This window comes from Stenella coeruleoalba, assembly GCF_951394435.1.
Source record: "Stenella coeruleoalba genome assembly, chromosome: 19".
Taxonomy (NCBI): Eukaryota; Metazoa; Chordata; class Mammalia; order Artiodactyla; family Delphinidae; genus Stenella; species Stenella coeruleoalba.
Window position 1 is genome coordinate 15,495,098 of NC_137165.1, and position 19,927 is coordinate 15,515,024.

Sequence of the window (19,927 nt, forward strand, 5' to 3'; positions counted from 1 at the left end):
ACACCTCCCCCCTCCCAGACGCACACACACACACACACACACACACACACACCCCAGCCCTCTGTTGCGGCCTTGACTCTAGGAGGAAAACAAGACGTACTGAATGAAACATTTTACCAAGTGCTCAGTCTGTGCCTCCTGCATGGGTGGGGATGCTAGACCCCCAGCCCCTGTAAATGCCACCACCAGACTCCTGGGGGCCCTGACAAATGCAACACTCGGCTCAGGACCCACCAGACATCCTCTTACTTCAGAGCCCTCCCCACACTTAGGTTCAGAAGGAACCCTCAACCCGCAGATGGGCGTTCTTCCCCAGTAAAGGCAGGTAGGAAAAGCCTCGGGTTTGAAGCCTCTTTTATTTGTGCCTCAGAATCAGTCTGGTGCCCCTGGCATCAGGGAAGAGGGTGAGAGGAACAGCTTCCCTTTGTTGTTTTCTTCCATCGCTTTCGTGTCCCTTCCAAGCCTCACTGGCTGAGCCAGGAAGGCCAGTCCGAGAGAACCCAGACAAGGGTGTGCAGTGGGCCCCTGCCCCTGGCGGGGTCTGTGCTTCTCTGGGTGGTGGGGTGGGGCAGGGGAGAGCCGGGGGTTAGCACCATTGGATGAAGGGTTTCGGAGTCAGCCCCTGGGTGGAGGGAAAGTAGGATGCACAACCACAGAGGGCTAGCAGCAGCTGGTGGGAAGGGATGGATGGTGGTGCCAGGGCCCTGGGCGACCCCTGTGTCCAGTCTGGTGTTTGCCCCACGCCCACTATGCCTCCCCATTCGCCAAGACACCACGAGGGAGCCAGGCCTTGCCCAGACCTGGGGCCACCTTGGGCACCCTCCCTGATCACAAAAACGTGCCTTGGGGATGGGGACTCCAACCTCTGGTCACCCAAAGAGAAGCTGGGACCACCCTGAGACCCGGGAGGGGTGTGGGGGCTGGGGGAGCCGGGCACCCCGCTAAGTGCACTTGACGCTGAAATGCCGGGGTGGGGGAGGAGCTGGGCCCTTGACGTGCTGGTTTGTGTCTAGGACGAAGCAGCCACACAGCACGTGGGGAGCTCAGCTGCCCCCCAGGGGTGAAGAGCGGAGATGCAAAGGCTTCACGGGCAGTGTCCTGGAGTGGGGTCAGTGAGCAGAAAGGAGGACCGGCCAGAAGGAGCAAGGGATGGAGACAGTGCTCCTCTAAGGACCGTCTCCCCCTCAAACGGCCTGTCTCCGCCCTTGGACCGGTCCGAGCCCAGGGGAGTGGGGTGGGGTCAGGATACAGCAAAGCAGGGGAGCCGTGCCAGCTGCCTCCAGGAAGGTACCCCACGGCCGGGCCGAACCCCTCCCCATCTGGTGCCGGGTGCGCCGCTACGCCCCCGAGGCGGCGGTTCGGGTCTCCGGACTCAGCTCGGAGAGCGCGCAGGAGGGGCGACTCTCGCTCCGGGGCGGGTCCCGCGGGGCGTGGCCAAGGGGCCCGGCAGTGGGCGCTACTGCTCAGTCAAAGAAAGCCGCAGGATGCGCTCCAGCTCCTCCTCCTCCTGGCGCGCGCGCCGCCGCCGCTCCTCCTGCTCCTGCGCAGACAGCTCCATTGCCAGCCGCAGCTGCTCATCGTAGCTCCGGAACACGTGGCCGCCTTGGCCTGGGCGCGGGCTCGGCCGAGGGCTGGGGACCGACGCCAGGCCCGCAGGGGTTGTGGACTGGCGCTGCGGCGTGGGCGGAGCGCTCCTGGAGGCAGGTAAGATACGTCGAGGGCTCCGGGCGCCCGTATGCGGGGCGGGAGACGGTGTGGAGGCCTCGGGACAGCGCAGGCCTCAACACTCTCCAGTGGAAGCGATGAGTCCCGCGTCACCTCCCTGGCTCCCTCCCACCCGGTAGGAGCTGACGCCAGCTCCTACAAAGCCCATCCTCCCAGTCTTCTAGAACCCCAGCCCCGACATTCTGTCTGGCGAGGGTCTGTGAAGGCTCTAAGGCCGCGTTTGGAGTACTGCTCACCCACCCCTGAGTCAGGAACGGGTGGTGGTGGTAGACGCCATCTTGAAACCAGGAGGGTCCCTGATGGCGGTACCACGGTTCCTCTGGGCCAAGAGGGGTGCTCATGCGGCAGTGTCCATACGCACCGTGACAGGGCCCTGGTGTTCTCTGTGCATGTGTATGGGAGTGGGGGAATAGGCGTCTCCAAACCCTCTCCGGACGGGCGGGCACTGACCTGTCCTGTCGGCGACCCTCGTAGGACATGGGGTGAGTGCCCGGTTTGCTGTTGGTTAGCGCCTCCCAGATGGTGACCTGGGCGGAGGCAGGGGTAAGCCAGTTAGCTGCGGCGGCACCGCAGTCCGGTGGCCCCGTGCGGCCGCGGGGACGCACCTGGTCATACTCACTGCCCGCCTCAAGCAGGCTCTGCTGGATGGCGAACTGCAGCAGGTCGTCATCGTCGTCGCGGGTGGCGGCCTCTCGCTGGCCGCCCAGCACACTGTAGCCGCGTGGGGCCTCGAACAACGCAGGGGAGATCTCGCAGCCGCGGCACGAGGCTGGGGGCGCCGGGCTGTGGGTCAGAGTGGACCAGACCTCCCCTCCCGGCCACTCCCGGGGAAGTGCTCGGTGGGGAGGGGAAGTGAGGGCGGGCTCAGGGCGGGACAGGGTCTCACTCGTGGAGCTGGAGCTGCTGACACTGGAGGAGTCACTGCCCGGGGAAGGGGTCTCGCTGCTGGGGCTGCCTCGCACCAACGGCACCGGCTCATCGCAGCCATTGAGGTTCCCGAAGGTGATACGGGCGTTGAGGATGTGGAAAATCGGGATTTCTGAGGATGCAGAAACCATCAGGCACCACCACCCACTCCCTCACACCTTAGGTACCCACTCTTTACCTCCTCTAAGCCCCATCCTCCCAATAGCTGCTCAAGGGAAATGGGGGTGGAGCCTCACCAATCTTGACAGGGAATCCTGGAGGCAGGCGCAGGGTAATGAAATCCCGGAGCTTGGCAAAAAGTGCATTGCTGACGGCCATGAGGTCAATGATGGGGGCCACCTGCTCACACAGGGACAGGGGATGCTCCTCACACAGCCACAGCTTGGCCTTGAACCTGCACCCCAGATCCCAAGGGGTGAGGGACATTGTAGAAGCCATGGCCTCCCAGCCCTGCCCACCCTTCCCCAGCACCACCACGGGGCCTCACTTCTGTGTCTTGGTGGTCAGTTCCATGGGTCGGCCCATGTCACGGTTGCCAAGCTCAAAGTTGGGATTGAAGTACTCTTCTGCGGTGATGGCAGTGGGGTTGGCTTGGCTCAGAGTCTGAGTGATCAGGGTCTGTACCACACAGGGAGGGGCTTATGAGCCCTTCTCAGTCCCCGAGGCCAGGCCAGCCACTTGGTATTACAAGCCCCGGATCTGTCCCCCCGCCACTGTGGAGCTGACAGGGCCTTGGGCATTGTGGAAAGAAAGAAAGTCCCCACAGGGTGCCTCCCAGACTTCCTCCTGATCCCCAACCAAACCCTTCCACAGAGGGGTACCCCTTGAACACACTCACCCCATTTTGGGGGCCCCCATGCTGCTCAGCAATTCCCAGGAAGGACTGCAGAGGTGTCTTACAGCCTGCAAGAAATATGGCATTTCAGAGGACACTGCAGTCCTCAGAAGTGACAGCACCCAAGACCCAGGGAGGAGGCTGGTCCCTGGAGGGAGGGAGGATTGCTCGCCCACACCACACACCCAGGCACCTTCACCTGAAGGTGATTGAGGACTCCAAGGGGCAGGGGCAGGGGCAGGACCACCATAAGCACAGCTGGAATAAAAGTAGGCCTGGGGCTCAGGAGAAACTTCCAAAAGTATTTTGGGGTATGCATGTGTATCTGTTTTCCTTCAGGTGCATCCACGTTAACTTCATTTTGTTCTCTTGTGAGGTGGGAATTATGTCTATCCACTTTAGACAGACTAACTGGTGCCCAGAGAGTCAGTTGTAGTATCAGTGGGCACAGAGAATCAGTGGCAGGGCCCCTGTCCTTCTGCCTAGGGTATGTCCCACTAGACTAGAATGGCCAACAAACAGTGTACATGACATTCCCCCCTGCCCCAAATCCAATGCAGATATTAGTAATCGATTGTAGCATTCCTTCCCGTTGAGCCCAAATGTTGCCTTAGAATCTTAACAGCACTCTAGGCAACAACTACCGATCACTAGGATTTGGCACTTGAATTGAAACCTATTTGCCTGAATAAGCTATCCTGGCTCTTGCTAGGATGTCAGAGGAAATACCGATGGAGGTGCTTGAGTGGGGCTGGTTCCTCCCCCCCACTCCCCCATCCACCTCTTCCTCATTACCTTTGACCTTGCCCTTGTGCTGTTCTGAAAGATGCTCTGTCCGTGTCCGGGTGATGAGCTCCACATTGGATGCCCCATATACCTGGGGACAGATGAGGAAAGGACTCACAGACAGCTTTGGTACCCCTACCCTGCCCCTAAGGGCGTTATGAACACTTCCTACAAAGAACGGTCAGGGGAGGGGGGTGCTGTCAGTTCCAATCTCCAGGCCTTTGGGCAAGTAATTATATGAAGTTATTCATTCAGTTCTCTTATTCATTCAACAAACATTTTGTGAGGAGCCTTTATAAGCCAGGCACTGAGGCAGCCGTCAGGGATACAGTGGTGAACAAGCATGGCCAGACATGATCCTTGCCCTCTTGAGGCTCACAATCAAGAAGACAATGGACAGTAATAACACAGTGTGATACATGCTCTAATGGGGAGAGCACAGGACTGTGGGACCAAAAACCAGAGGCCACAGCCCAGCCTGTGAAGCAGGGAAGGCTTCCAGGAGGAAACAACAATGACACAGAAACTTGCATTGGTTAGACCCTTCACCACATGGCCCCACATGGGTGATATGGGGGTCCCAGAGTGACTGCTGGGCGTCCCCCACAACAGTCTTCTTAGGGGTAAAGGCCTGGCTTTGGAGTCAGCCAGCTGGGTCTGAAGTTTAGCTCTGGGCAACCTTGTACTGGCCACTTAGTCACTCCAAGCCCCTGCTTCATCATAAAATGCGCCAGTACCCTACTTCATAGAGTTGTGAAGATTAAATGGGAAATGGTGGAAAGGGCTCGATAAACCTCTGTAAAATGGGAATAATAATAGCATCTACCCGAAAGGGTTGTCGTGAGGATTAAATGAGTGTGTGTGTGTGTGTGTGTGTGTGAGAGAGAGAGACATACACACATATATACATAGACGTGTGTGCATGTGTACATAGACACACATACATACATACAAGTACATACATTTAAAATGTCAGAACAGAGCCTTGAGCATGAACATAATATTTGGTGCTCAATAAATGCCGGCCATTCTCATCAGTTGCCTCTTAGTCTCATGACCTTGCCTCCACGCTGCATTGCCTCTGCACCTCCACGGCCGAGAAAGCACGGTCAGGAAACCCCTGCCCAGCTCGCTATAGGCAAGAGTGTGGTGGGGCTGGCACCCGGGAGCTATGACCTCACCTTGGCTTCATACCCATTCACCATCTCGGTCTTCTCGCTGCGCCAGCCCAGGATGCCGGTCTTGTTCCTAGGGAAGCAGCGTGGTCTCGGTGAGGGGGCATCCACCGGGCTGGCTCCAGGCTTCCGAGGCCATGCCCACTCACCTCTCAAAGGAGATGTTCTTGGTGTCGAGCTGCGTGGTGACGACGGGTGCGGTGAGCCGGCTCAGCACCTGCTCCTCGGTGGGCTGGGCAGCAGCCAGCAGTAGCTCACGGTCCTGCCCAGCCAGAGCCAGGGTCTCTGTGTACACCACCCGGCGGTCGTGGTCAATCTCCATGACCACGGCGCTCGTGTCTGCCAGCCGCAGAATAGCACAGGGGGTCAGGGGTCTCAGGGGGCTGTGCCCAGCCTCCCCACCCTGCCCCATTTCCCGCCTGCCTGACCTTGGCCCCTGAAGACAAAGCTGCGGTTCCCTCGCTGCCACGTCATGTGGTCAAAGCCCAGAAGTGTGGTGTCTACCCGAAGGTTCTGCCCACTCTTCCACACTTTGTAGGTGTCACTGGGGCAGATCTTGGACACCAGGGGCACTAGGTTGAAGAGAAGGTCAGAGGTGGCTTCAGTTTGTCTGGCCCACCACCCTCGGCCACCTCAGAGCATGGGGGTCAGGGTCAGGAGTGTGGCTGGAAAAGGGTAAGGGAACCGGTGGGAAAGCAGCCCCTGCCCCAGTTCCCCCCTACAAATGTAGACCACAGGCACTCAGAAATGAACCACCTGAGGCTGGGGACAGGCATGACTCAGCCACCACCAAGTCCCTAGTATCCACCATTTAATTCACTCACTCAACCTTTCATCTAGTCTTCCAACAAATATTTATTAAACACCTGCTATGTGCCAGGCACTGGGGATACAACATTGAACGAGACAGGACCCCTGCCCTCTTGGAGCTCACCTTCTAGTAAGGGGTGACAGGTAACAAACAAATGAGCCAGTCATTACAAAGTGAAGGAAATAATGGAATCAATAGAGGCATCGTGGAAAGGCCTCAGGAAGAGGTAGCAATGAGCTGAGAGCTAAGAGGTGAGAAGGAGCCAAGGGAGAGCGATGGGAAGAGTGCTCAAGACAGGGAAGCAGCAAGTGCAGAAGCCCTGAGGTGGGAGAGGCCCCCGTCAGCCCCTCTTACCCCAGCTAGTGAACTCCCATTTCATCTCCACGTAGAAGTCCTGGGCCTGGAGGATGAAGAGGAGAGTGGCTAAGCCTGCGGTAGAGATAGTGTTCAAAGACCGTGGTGGGGAGGCTGAGAAGCTGGACCTCACCTTGCGCAGCTTCTCCAGGAGCACAGGGATGCCTGCCAGCCGCTTCACCACCCGCTGGTAGTCCCGGTACCGCAGCACCAGCTGCACCAGCTCCAGGTCCCGGGTACTCACAGCTTCCTGAAGCACTGGGGGCGGGGTGTGGGCAAGAGGCGATGTCACAGGGCAGGACCCTGCCTTGGGCTCCCTTCAGCCAATCAGAGGTGAGGATATGATGCCGGGAGACCCAGGCTGTGGGGTAGGGGTGAGTAGGGGTGCCCACCTGTCCAGCCGCTGCGATTCTCCCTGCCCACATCTGCGCCGTGTGCCAGGAGCACGCGGGCACACTCGAGGTGCCCCAGGGTGGTGGCCAAGTGCAGGGGAGTCCGCCCACGGGGATCCAGCTGCTCGATGTCCACCTGGAAGAGGTGAAGAGGTTGCCCTGGTCACTTCTGAGGTAGCCCATCTAAGCCTAACAGCCGCTAGGCAGGCAGCAACCACCTAGCTGTCCTGTCTTGCCCATCTCAGAAGGCAATGGAAAAAACAGACACAATGAGCTGGGGTCAGGTGAGGGGAAAGGGGCTTGCAGGAGAGGGCAGGAAGTAACTCTGAGAAAGGGAAGGACTTCCTTTCCTGTCCACCTAGGTGCCCTGACTGGGTTCACTCTTCCAAGGCCCAGCGGGCTGCCTGTGAAGAGTAAGCCTGGGGCCAAAGTGTGGTCTAGAAAGACCCTTGGCCAGGGAGGGCACCTGAGACAGGACCTATCCTAGGGGTCCAAGACCACACCTTCAGGAAGGGCCATCAACTTAGATCATTGACATTATCCCTGAGAGGTTTAGCAAACAGTTGCAGTAATACATTGATAAGAATGAAAGAATATGTTCATGGTACAACTTCAAACCCATGTCCTATGCCTATGGGACACTATGTATTAACATTTTTTATAAATACTATTATTGTTTTGTGAATAACATGATTATATTACATGAGATTTTTGTTGCATGATAAAAGCACATGTTTGTTAAATATTTAGATACATTTCAGGAAACTACGACTTCTGCTTAAATACGTGAACTGACTACATGTATGTAACTCCTTTTCTCCTCCCCAAAACTTGATTAAAATGCCAGGAAAAGGCTTCTACTCCAATATGGTGAGATAACTGAAATTACCCTCCCACCAAACAGAGAAAGCTATTGCTTCAAAATATATGAAATAATTGTTTTCAGACATTAGGCAACAATTAGTCCAGGACTGTGATCCCTGAAGTAAGAGAAGCAAACAAGGTGGGCTCTATGATTGCCTAAGTTTCTACTTGGAGGAATATTCCAGACAGCAGTTCAGGTAGGGGAATCCCCAGCAGAGCATGGTAGTCTTGCTGAGGAGTTAAGGAGAGAGATAGGAGTTCAGGGAGGCTGAGGTAGCTAGAAGGTGCAGGGCAGAGTTCCAGGAAGAAGTGAGCTATGTAAAAAAAAAAAAAAAAAAAAGCTCCAGAAATCTGCATATGGTCCCTTTGAGTCTTTGCTGAATACTAAACTTCACATGTGTGGAGTGAAACTCAACAAAACCAGGCAGAAAAGGAACAACAGGCTGATAAATTCTCAGAGCTCACCCATGGTAGGGAGACATTCAAGCTCCAACCTGCTAGAGTAGAGAGTCCTTGTTGATTACCCAGGGTATTCAAGAGACCCAAGAAGGGTTATACCTTAGGAGCAGGAATCCTATCCCAAGAGAAAAGGCTCACCCAGACCTAATCTAGTAAAGATTAAAAATAAGCTCCAAAGGATCAAACTGATTTGAAAGTAAGTTAGGCTGCCAGAACAAAGTCTAACAGTCTCTAATGGAAGACAACAATATCCCGATGCTTAACATCACAGCATTTACAATGTCCAACATCCAGTTAAAAATGACTAGACAAGCACAGAAGTAGGATAATATAAAACCCATAATCAGGAGAAAAATCATTTAATAGAAACAAAGATGAATGGCTCAATATGCTCAAAAGTTTAAAGAAAAACACAACATTCACAGGGAAAGCAATGGGAGATAAAAAGTACAATATCTGAAATGAAATTTTCACTGGATAGCATTAACAGTAGACTAGACACTACGGAATAAAAAGAAAATCAGTGAATTTAAAGATACAGCAACAGAACTGTACAAACTGAAGAACAGAGGAGAAACAAAGTATCGAAAAACATTCAAACAGCCTCAGCAATCTGTGAGACACTATAAGGCATTCTAACATATGTATAATTGGAGTCCACAGGATAGGATAAGGAAGTGGAGGAATAAGACAAATTTAAAGAAATAGCCAAAAAATTTCCAAATTTGATTTTAAAAAAACTACTGTAGTAAGTTGAATGGTGGTGCTCCCACAAAACATATGTCTGCATCCTAACTGCTAGAACCTGTGAATGTGGCCTTAATTGGAAAAAGGGTCTTTGCAGATATAATTAAGTTAAGGATCTTAAAATGAGATCAGCCTGAATTATCCAGGTAGGCCCTAAATCCAGTTTATAAAACACACACACACAGAAGTTCCATGTGAAGATGCAGGCAGAGACTGAAGTTACGCAACCACAAGCCAAGGAATGCTTGGAGCCGCCAGAAGCTTGAAGAGACAAGGAAGGATTCTCCCCTAGAGACTTTGGAAGGAGTGGAGCTGATACCTTGAAGCTGGGCTTCTAACATGATGAGAGAATACATTTTTGTTGTTTTAACCCACCCAGTCTGTGGTAATTTGTTGCAGAAACTAATACAATGATAAATCCACAGAACCAAGGAACTCGATGAATCCCAAGGAAGAAAAACACCAAAAAACCTACGCCAAGGCCCATCATAATCAAATGCTGAAAACTAATGATAAAAAGAAAATCTTAAAAGTATTTAAAAAATTTTTTTATTGGAGTATAGTTGATTTACAATGTTGTGGAAAGGATTTTGAGAATTGAGACACGCTATGTATATAAGGACAAATATAGGAAATACTACATACTTTTCACCAGTAACCATGCAAGCTAGAAGACAACAGAATGAAATCTTTGAAGTGCTGGCGAAACAACTGTCAACCTAGAATGCTATATCCTGTGAAAAATATACTTCAAAAATGAAATGGGGGAATAAAGACTTTTATGGACAAACAAGAGCTAAGAGAATTTATCACCAGAAGACATGAAAGAAATGTTAAATGAAGTTATTCAAGTGGAAGGAAAATGATACCAGATGGAAACTTAGATCTATACAAAGTAATGAAGATTGCCTCAAAAGGTAAATGTGTGATGGACTTCCCTTGTGGTGCAGTGGTTAAGACTCTGCACTCCCAATGCGGGGGGCCCAGCTTCGATCCCTGGTCAGGGAGCTAGATCCCACATGCATGCTGCAACTAGGAGTTCACATGCTGCAACTAAGGAGCCTGCCTGCTGCAACTAAGACCCGGCACAACCACATTAAAAAAATAAAGAAAAGTAAATGTGTGAGTAAGTATAAGAATGCCAATAAAATATTTAAAACCCACAAGAAAGTGGCTGGGGCATCACAGTTGACTTAAGGGAACAGAAGGTACTAGAACCCAAGCATTCACAGAGGGAAACCCCAGTGATTAGCAAGCTAGATTCCCCCCTTAGCACCCTTGACAGGTGCAGAACATGCAGGCAGTGGGAACAGCAGGGGTAGGAGAAAGGCTCAGGACTGAATACAGGGGGGTCTGGTTAAAATTCAGAACCCCCTCCCCAATCTTGTAAAGCTGGGAGATGTCCCCCCTTCCTCTCCACAGGATGCCAGGGGTGTATTCTTTATAGAAATTGAGCTTCAGATGTACTGAACTCGGACATTGGTCTGAGGATGAGGTCACGGGACTGAAAACTGGTGAACAGTGAAAGCCCAGTCCCTTCCCTGCCTCAAGTCCTGAACCACGGGCAGCCAGACTGCACATAACACTGCCCCTATCCTACCCCTAGCAGGAGACTGGAGAATTCTTTCTTGCAGGAACCAGAGGCACCACAGACCTCTGGGTACAGAAATCTGGGGATCCTACCAATAAGCAGGCCAGTCATCTTAGAGCAGCACCCATCCGTTAATAAGCTGCACACCCCCCATCCTTAAATATGCCCCAAGAGCCGAGGGTGACTGGACACTTGAGGAAAGCTGCCAACCTGAAAGATACCAAAACATGCAAATAGATGCTAAAAACCCAGAGGAAACAACTGTCAATGCAGGAAACAGAAGAAAAAAAATTTGGGGGGGGGGGACAGTAAGTTACACCCTGAGAAAAATATGGAAAGGAAATTGAATTCATGAAACAAAAGGGGACGTTCTGACCTGTGACTTCTTTCTCTTGCTTTTTTTTTTAAATTAAGGGTACTTGAATGAATTTATTTATTTATTTATTTATTTTTGGCTGTGTTGGGTCTTCGTTTCTGTGCGAGGGCTTTCTCTAGTTGTGGCAAGTGGGGGCCACTCTTCATCGCGGTGCGCGGGCCTCTCACTGTCGCGGCCTCTCTTGCGGAGCACAGGCTCCAGACACACAGGCTCAGTAGTTGTGGCTCACGGGCCCAGTTGCTCCGCGGCATGTGGGATCTTCCCAGACCAGGGCTCGAACCCGTGTCTCCTGCATTAGCAGGCAGATTCTCAACCACTGCGCCACCAGGGAAGCCCTCCCTTGCTTTCTTTATGCCAGCCATACCTGGACAGCTTTACCTGCCCCAGTTCTCCCATCACAGTAAACGGCACCTCAGTTCACTCCCTTTCCAGGTAAGAAACATTAGGACTGTTTTTATCTCTTCTTTTTCTCTCACCTTCCATATCTAACCCATCAGTAAAATTTGACCTTACAGGCTGTACCTTCAAAATAGATCCAAAGTCATCTTAGTTTTCACCACCTTCAGGCTACCCTCCTGGTCGTGGCCACCCCATCTGTCACCTCATTCCGCCCACTCTTCTCTTGGTTCCTCAGGTCTGTTCTTCACAGGGCCCATCATAGGTGCTGTCATTCTGTGAAATATTCCTCAGGTCCTGACGCCGCTTAGCTCAAAATCTCTCCACGGCTTCCCATCCAGTTGAGAAAAGAATCCTGGACATCTCTTTGAACTCACATGCTCTCCCATCTCTCCAAGCTCCACTCCTGCATATCAGCCTTCTCCGGAACCATCTTCTCCTGGATACTAGCAGCCACAAAGCTGCTTCTCTCACTTCATTCAGGCCACCGCTCACATGTCACCTCCTTAGAAAGGCTGGTCCTGACAACCCATCTCAAATGTCAGTTGCTATCTATCTATCTATTGTCCCTTATCCTGCTCTAGTTCTTTCCCAACATTGAAGTGCTTATTTATTTTTTCATCGTCTCCCTCTCCTAGACTGTGAGCCCCACAGAGGGACTGTCTGTCTTGTTCAGGGCTACATCCCCAGTCTCTGGACAGCCTCTGGCACATAACTGGTGCTTGATAAATGCTTATTAAACAAATGCATAGATGACTTTTTAAGGGACATGGGGAAGGAAGGCAAGGCAGTAAAGTGTAAAATTGATTAACCGGTAAATACTTGTAGAGGTATATTGCTTATAATCATGGAGGCAAATACCAGAACAGCCTAAAGAGTTCAAAGTGGTTGCCTCTGGGAGGAGTGGGAAAGTAGTGAGGACTGCTACCTTCTAGCAACAGTTACATATTTTAAACATGAGTGGGAACTCCTTCGTCAAAAATAAGACATTTAAAATAATTCAGGTTTATATAATTTGTATAACCCTGTGTTGGCATTTCTTCATTTCTAAATATACTGGGAGCCTCAAAAAAACCCCAAAACTGTGCGTGGCCCCTGTGAGCGGCCCCCCCTGCTGCTGCTCTACATGAGCTCCCCAGAGGGGAGGAGAGCCTCTTACTGGTTGAGCTGGGCCCCTCAGGGTCCGACCTGGGTGGGGTCCTGAGTCCTGGGGTGGGAGTGATGCAGGATCCATAGACCCTGAGCTGGCTGGGTCATGGGGGGTGTCAGGAAGAGGCCTTCCCATGGGGCCGCAGCCCAGCCACCCATGCCTCCCACCGGCCCCGCCCCAGATGCTGCTGCCGCTAACAAGGCCCCAGGGAGCCAGCAGGGCCCGGTCCCAGGGCTCCAGATGCCGCCTGCCTCCTTCCCCCTCAGGTGACCCAGCTCCAGGCTCCACAGAGAGGCTGGCACTGCCTGCCAGGCAGGGGTGCCCTCCCTACCCACACTCCACAGGAGCTCTCCCGACTCCCCAGGGTCCCCAAGACACCGCTGTCTTCCGGGGCCGACATCAGCCCTGCGTACTGTCAGCCGAGCCCCAGAGGAGTTTCCCCCTCCCGTCCCAAGCCGGGCCTGCAGTGGCAGAAGCACCTTGCTGGGGTCCCAGGCGGGAGAATTCATTAACTTCCTCGGCAGAGGCCTGCTATTTAATTGCTGGAATGAAAAGGTTTCCCAGGAAACCCAATAGCCAGCCCTCCCCACCAAGAGAGCGGAAACTCTGCACCCCAGCGGGCCTCAGCTGGAGCCCAAAGCAGGGGTCTTTCGAGCTTAGGAGCTGGGGCTCCCTGAGCAGAGTCTCCCTGCTTCCACTCAGGCACCTGCCTGCACACACACACCTGCATGCACACACACACTCGTACCATAAGGACACACACTCTTACTCCTGCCTCCACACTCACTGTACATGTGCACCCCTAAGTGTACAAGCACATGTGTGCCCAGGGGCCTCTACTCATGTAACACACGTATTTGCCAGCACATTTGCACATGCACACTCCTTGAACCCACATGGGCTAGCAGGGTATTTTTCAAAGTTGTTTAGCATTAGCAGAGTCCTTTTGGTAGGTGAAATCTTATAAGAACATTCCAAAGGTACAGACTAAACACAGGTGCTGGAGAAGCAAGGTGAGGGGCCCAGAGCCTGGGGCCCCTTGCCTGCTCAGCCTGCGGCTCCCTTCCTTGCCCCGCTCCATCCCCCAGCCCCAGGGAAGACAGCCAGAGTCTGGTATGGCCTCTGCTCCTCTGCTCTCCCACCAGGCAGGCCTGAGCTCACTCAACGGGGGGAGGGAGGCAAGATGCTTCCCCAAGTGGAGTCGGGCCAGTGGGGGTGGCACCTGCTGACTCCCCCTCCGCCCATGCCCTCCGCCCTGCCCCCTCCACCCGCCCCTCTGCCCACCCCCTCCACCTGCCCCTCCGCCCACGCCCTCCATCCTGCCCCACACAGCCCCTCCCCCTCATCCCAGACACATGGATATTTGGTTTCTAGGGTTTGTGGCTCCCTCTCCTGAGCTTCCCGACTCATCAGCTGTGGTGACAGCCCAGGACTGCCTACTTTGCGAGGAGAAGGGATCACAGGCGCTCCTGGCACAACAGGTACTTAGGGTGAGGCAGCCTCTGTCTGAGTATCCGGGGGCCCCACGATCCCATCTCACCTGCCTCTAGGTCAGAAGGATGAACCAGGGAAAGCAGGAAGGAGGACCATGGTGGAGGCAGCCGCCAGAAGAAAGAAAATGTTTCTCTAGGACCACAGTCCAGCCCCCTCCAGAGTGCCTGTTGCCTGGGAAGAATCCTGCTCTCCTTGGCCCTCCCACAGGGAGCTATTCAGTCTAACCTCCACCTCCCACCCCCAGGGAACACCAGGGACGCGTGACTCCAAAACCAAGGCCATGCCCAGCTGTCTGGACCTCAGGCCTCGTGCCAGCCAAGGGGGAACTGGCACATCCACTACCCTACAACCCCCTGCCCCCTCCCAACCTGGCAGAGCAGGTGTGTTGCAGGAAGCAGGGCACCCAGCAACCATTGTATTGCTGGGCATTGGCTAGGGGTGATCATGGACTCTTCCCTTCACCAAAAAACACCCGCTGAGCACCTCCCATCTCCCCGCCACTCCCTGCTTCCAGGCCCCATGAACCTGCTCAGAAGCCTGCCGTGCCATCCCCCTCCTCCTTGGCCAGCATTGCCAAGCCTGCCCACGGGAGGGCTTCTGCAGGGCTTTCTTGGAGTGAAGAAGAGGCAGCTATGACAAGTGAAGACCAGGGAAACCCAGCTGCTGTGTTTTTGAGGAAAACCCAGCTGTTTTCTGTGACAGTGGGTGCCAGAAGGACCAGAGATCAGGGACCCCCAGATGAGATGCCTGGGGTCTACCGGGTTTCATTATGATGTTAAGTGGCTGCCCCCAGACCCATCACTGCAGGAAATGGCTGGGGTGGGCATCCTCAGTTCTCCCTGGGAGTCTGAGGCCCTGGGGACTGAGCAGTGCACATCTGGATGCAAGCATCACTCTGGGTCAGTCCTGGAGTCGAAATACAGCCAGGGGGCTCTCCCACCCAGACTGACTGGCATTCCCCTTCTTGGCACCCCTGACTCCTTTATGGTTGAAGAAGGGTTTAATCTCAACCAATGCCCTATATTCCCCCTGGCCTGGATCAGGGCAGGCAGTATCCGTTTCAGGAAGACAAAAACTCACCAGGGTGAGGGGATGAGTGGGTGGGGATGGGGTGAACCTGGTCCCTGGTTTCTGTGGCAGCCTGAGGGGAGCAAAGAGGAACACACTCAGTGGTCCAGACCACCCCTACCTGCAGCGGGTTCCAGTGCTCCCCATGCAGCCTCACCCCAGGAAGATGACTGCTGACCTGAGGACTGTCAATCAGAGAGGCCTGGGTGAAAAAGCCTTTTCTTCTAAGGCATTCTGCCTCTCTCCAATCTCTGCAAGAAAAGGACCACCCACCCCTTGGGCAAGGGAGTGTGACTGAGGTGATCCGGACATTCAGCCACTAGCCTTCTTCCTAACAATTCTTAGACCAACCATCAACCATCCCATTGGGAAGTTCCTCTCAGATCATACTTAAATCCCTCCAGCTGTAACCTCTATCAGAGGCTTGTCTTCTCTTGCCCTCAAGGGGAGGAAAGCAGAGAATGAGCCAGAAGAGGCTGGACTGTTTTAGCACCCTGCACATCACACTGTACTTCCCTGTTCACACTTGCTTCACCAGAACGGGGTTTCCTGGAGGGCATGGGCTGTGCCTGGTTTGTTCATCTCTGTCCCGCAGGATCCACCACTCTGACCTCGCTTCTGTTACCAGTGGCTGCAAACCACTTCCTTTATGATGGATAAACAGAGATGTGGTTTGAGGAGCAACCTGGAGCATCCTTGTGAAAGCAGAGGTAGAATGGAAGTGGACACCCCGACCAGAGATGGAGGCTCAGGTCACCCCAACACTTCCTGGGACTGCTATGCAGAGCTGGGTGCTGCACTGGTTTGAGGGCTCAGTGGTGGAATTCAGAGACACACTCTGACCCTCACTTTGCTCACCATCTGGGGATGTCCTGCTCTCCACCTCACTCTTCCCTTGGGAAGCAGACAGCTCCTCAAACTGAACTTCCTGTGACTCAGGAAGTGGCCCTCAAAAGGCATATTCCCAAAGGGACAACGCCTTAGCAAACCACTCCCAGCCCAGGGCCCCAGGATCTCAGATCTAGGCCAAGTCTGCAGGCCTCAACTGGAGACAAACCAGGGCAGGCTGGGCCCAGCCCTCGCTCCTGCCTCCCCACCCTGGAGGGTTAGTCGTCCATGCCACCAGTGCCTACCTGTGCCTGAAGGCCAACGGCGGAGTTGGGAACTACTTGTGACCTGTGCCTGCCTGCCTGCCTGCCCTGGTCCTAAAGAACGGCCAGGAGACCCCATCCCTTACCTTATCTTCTTGGAGGCCACCGCCCAGCCAAAGCTGGCTGACCCACCCATTCTCACTGACTAGAGGAACCTGGTAGCCTGCTCTGTGTGCAAACCCTCGAATCCTGCCAGAGTCCAAAGGGCCCCTCGCTGCCTCAGCGCCTAGAAGCCAGGCCCCAGCACCAGAGGGCAGGAGAGCGCCTTTCAGCACCTGGACAAGGCCCTACAGGGCTAAAGCCAAGAGGGTCTCTCTCTTTACTCCCCATTCCTGAGCCGGGTCTGAGGGATCCAGGGGCTCTGCCCAGTCTGAGCAAACAGATAAGCGCTCATCGTGAGGGTAGAGGGCACTGGGTGGGGCTGGAATGTCTGGGAGTGTCACAGCCTCTTTGATCTTTGACCCGTGACCCCCTCCCTACGCAGGCCTTGCCCACCTCCGCACACTCACGCGGGAGGTGTTGCTGCCGAGCTGAGTGGGGCGGACTCTGCTACCGCGTGGAACACAGATGGAGCCGACAGCCCCTCCCCGCAGCCCTCACTGCCCCCGCGGAGGAGGGGCACGGCGTCCCCTACCCCAATCTGGGAGGGTCCGGAGCACGTGTGGGCCGCCAGTCCGGGCCGGAGGGAAGCGGGCGGGGGCCGCTCCCATCACCCTCTCCGGGTCAACAGCACAAAAGCGGCGGCTGCGAACAAAGAAGCGCTGCAAACTCGCCAGGGGGGCGGGACAGCCCGCGCCGCGCCCCCTCCCCAAGCCGGGCGGGCGTGCCCGGCCATGGGGTCCTCGCGGCGCCCCGACGGCGCTCTTACCTGGCCGGCGCGGACCTCTTTCTCCAGCTCGCGGTGGCGGTTGTGCCACACGAGGTAGTGCAGCGGGTACTTGCCCTCGGGCCCCTTCCTGGCGGAGGCGTTGGCGGGGATCATCGCCCGCTCCTCATGCCGGGGCCGCGGCGCCCGGCCCGGGAGGAGGGACCGCGCCAGAGCCAGGGCCCGGAGCCGCGGGGCGGGGGGCCAGCGCTGCTTGCTCGCAGGGCTGCGGCTCGGGCATGTGCTAGCGGCGCCGGCGGGCGGGGGTGGCGCGCCCGGAACGGTGCGGGCGGCGCGGGCCGCGGGCGTCCTCGCGAGGCGGCGGGCTGCGCGGAGAGGCCCCCACCCGCCCGGAGAGGGCGCGGGCACTCGGCGGCGCGGCGCGGACTCGCGCCTCGCCTCCCACACCCCCGCGTACAAAGACGCTGCTCGGCCGAGGGAGCAGGCGCCCGCAGCGGGCGCGGGGGCGCACGGGGCGAGGGCCCCAGGGACGCCGCCACCGCCGCCGCAGGGACGCGCGCCCGCAGCTGCATAGCCCGGCCCTCAGCCCGAGCGATCGGCTAGGGATGCGGGGATGCGGGGGAGAGAGGAGGGGGACGTGGGTGCCCTGGGCAGTGCTTGTTATAACTCGGCCCCGCGGCATCATGGGGCTTGTAGTCCGCCTCGTGGAACTGGGGGTGGCGAGTGACCGGAGAAGGTCCCGCAGTGGCCCCCTGATTCACTGAGAGAGTGGGGAGGGAGTCAGGCCTGGCCGGAACGGAGGCAGTGTCCTGACGCCAGTTGGACTGGGGCGCACCGCCACCCGCTGGCATCTTGCCTTTTGCTGGGGAAGGAGGGGGTTACAAGGCCTTGCTCAAGCCTTAGGGGTCGCGGGAAGGTGTGGCCTTCAGGATTGAGTTTGGGTCCTAGTGGAACGTGAGCAGGATCCAGATTCCAAGAAAAGAGTGACTGATGGAAGGAATCCTGAGAAAGGTGCGGGGCGTTAGTAAGGGTCACTGGAGCAACCAGGAATCTGGCACCTGAAATATTGCGTAGGAGTCTTCCCTGCCTTCTTTCAAAATTCAACTCCATCCTCCACATTTGACGTTAGAAAGAGAATGTCTATTAAGGCTGGGAGAACAGACCCCTCCCCCCATACTCTGTCCTCTGCAAGGACCTGAGTGGGGCTGGGCAGAGACAGCAGCAGGTGGCAGCTCCCCACCTCCACCCCATGTGGTCCCCTCTGGAGAGGAAGTGACTGATTCCAGAGACTAACTCCTTCCTGAATAACCCTAGGGCAGAGAAGTCTTTCCAGAAGGGTGCCTGCAGATGCCGTGATAAAAGTGGAATTGCCCTCTGGGACAGCCTATTGCAAGGGCTGGTAGGACCTGGAGTGGATAGGGATTGGGGTGTCTGAGAGAACCTGAGTTTGAATTCCTCCTTACTATCTGCCTGACCTTAAGCAGATTGCTTAAATTTCCTGGTTTCTCGGACCACTCACCTCTAAAATGTGACACTAAATACTACCTCCTCGGGTGAGCTAAGGATAGTGACTGCCCTGGAAATGGCGCATCCCTCCCCCAACCAGGCGGACTGGGACAGGTGGCGGGACCAGGCACAGAGCCTTCTTGAGCCCACCTTATAACAAGACAGGAATAAGGGATGCCATACCAGCCCTACTTAGAACAATCCAGGAAGCATTTTTGTGAGAGGTGCTAGCAAAAGTTTGCAAACTCTCCGAGCCTCTCTCAGGTTTCTTTGTGTGGTCTTCGGTCCTTCCTCCTCCACACCCTGCAGTGCCAGGCCCCGGCGGGAAAGGATGAGGGAGGAGTGGACAGCCTCGCCCCTTTCTCCAGGCTGGGAGGAGCCAGCTGGCGTCTCCCGCAGCCGGAGACCGCTGCCCACCTCCACCACGAGGGGTCAGCAGAGTGTCGTGGCTGCTGCCAGAGTTGGGGAGGAGGCTGGAGCGGAGAAGGGACGGCTAGGAGTGGCCGGGAGAATGCCTGTACATTTCCTCATTAAATTGTTTTTAGAGTCTTTTTGTGATCTCTCTTTAACTGTCCTGCTTCCTGAGGTGGCAAAGTCTCCAAAGGGAAATTCTGAAACCCTTTTATCCCTAGCCCCAGACCCAGAAGCTCGTCTGTGGCGGGGCTGGGGGCTTCGGGAACAAAGTTTGGAGAGTGGAGCCCTGCTTCGGCCACTCCCAGGTAGTCCCAGGGCCAACCAGGAGATGGGGCTAGCGGGGTGGGGGGAACGGGGTGACTTATCCTTCCTCCCCTGAAAAGGCTTGGGGCTTAAGGACGCGGGGAGCTCAGCCTGGATTGGGCGGGCGGGGGGGGGGGGTGCTATCCTCTGGGCAGCCGGAGTTTCTCTTTTTGCCAAGCGGCCCTGGACTCTAAACTCAGGTCGCTTTTCCTCCGGCCTGCGCGCTCCAGCTGCCACGTGCTCGAGACGCGCCCACACAGCAGAGAAACAAAGACAGCCAAGCAATGGGGTTGCCAGCAGCCGCCTCGACTTCTAATAAATGAAATTCCATAGCTGGGGGTCGATCGGGGGTGAACGGGCGGCCACAGCTCGTGGGCTGTGCGCCCAGGAAGAGCGGACAGGCCGCTCCTCCCATCGCCAGGGATGGGGCCACCAAGCCCATGGACAGACTCCTCGGTGGAGTGCAGCACAGGGCGGCAGGTGGTGTTCTCCCTCCCCCGCCCCCCCCCCCCCCCCCCCGCGAGGTATCTTAGCTCGCAGAAACCCTGCCAGAGGAGCTGCTGGCTATGGGGGGAGG

At 55.6% G+C, this 19,927-nt stretch overlaps 1 protein-coding gene across 2 annotated transcripts; it reads right to left on the minus strand.

Moving 5' to 3' along the window:
- Positions 1-1,456: 1,456 nt before the first annotated feature.
- ANKRD13B (ankyrin repeat domain 13B) lies at positions 1,457-17,599 on the minus strand (the record flags this gene model as incomplete). 2 transcript variants are annotated; one of them, XM_079905152.1, is made up of 15 exons in its annotated part: positions 17,170-17,599; positions 7,006-7,141; positions 6,747-6,871; positions 6,614-6,659; positions 5,877-6,020; positions 5,598-5,787; positions 5,455-5,521; positions 4,283-4,364; positions 3,491-3,555; positions 3,140-3,270; positions 2,889-3,046; positions 2,612-2,764; positions 2,331-2,494; positions 2,176-2,252; positions 1,457-1,694 (listed from the first exon to the last, which is right to left on the minus strand). In XM_079905152.1, exons 1-15 carry the CDS (start codon positions 17,281-17,283, stop codon positions 1,457-1,459), a joined length of 1,890 nt encoding a protein of 629 aa, XP_079761278.1. In that variant the 5' UTR covers positions 17,284-17,599. The 2 variants fall into 2 exon arrangements, with proteins under 2 accessions (XP_079761278.1, XP_079761277.1); XM_079905151.1 differs by lacking the exon at positions 1,457-1,694 and having other exon boundaries at positions 1,814-2,252.
- Positions 17,600-19,927: the final 2,328 nt, after the last annotated feature.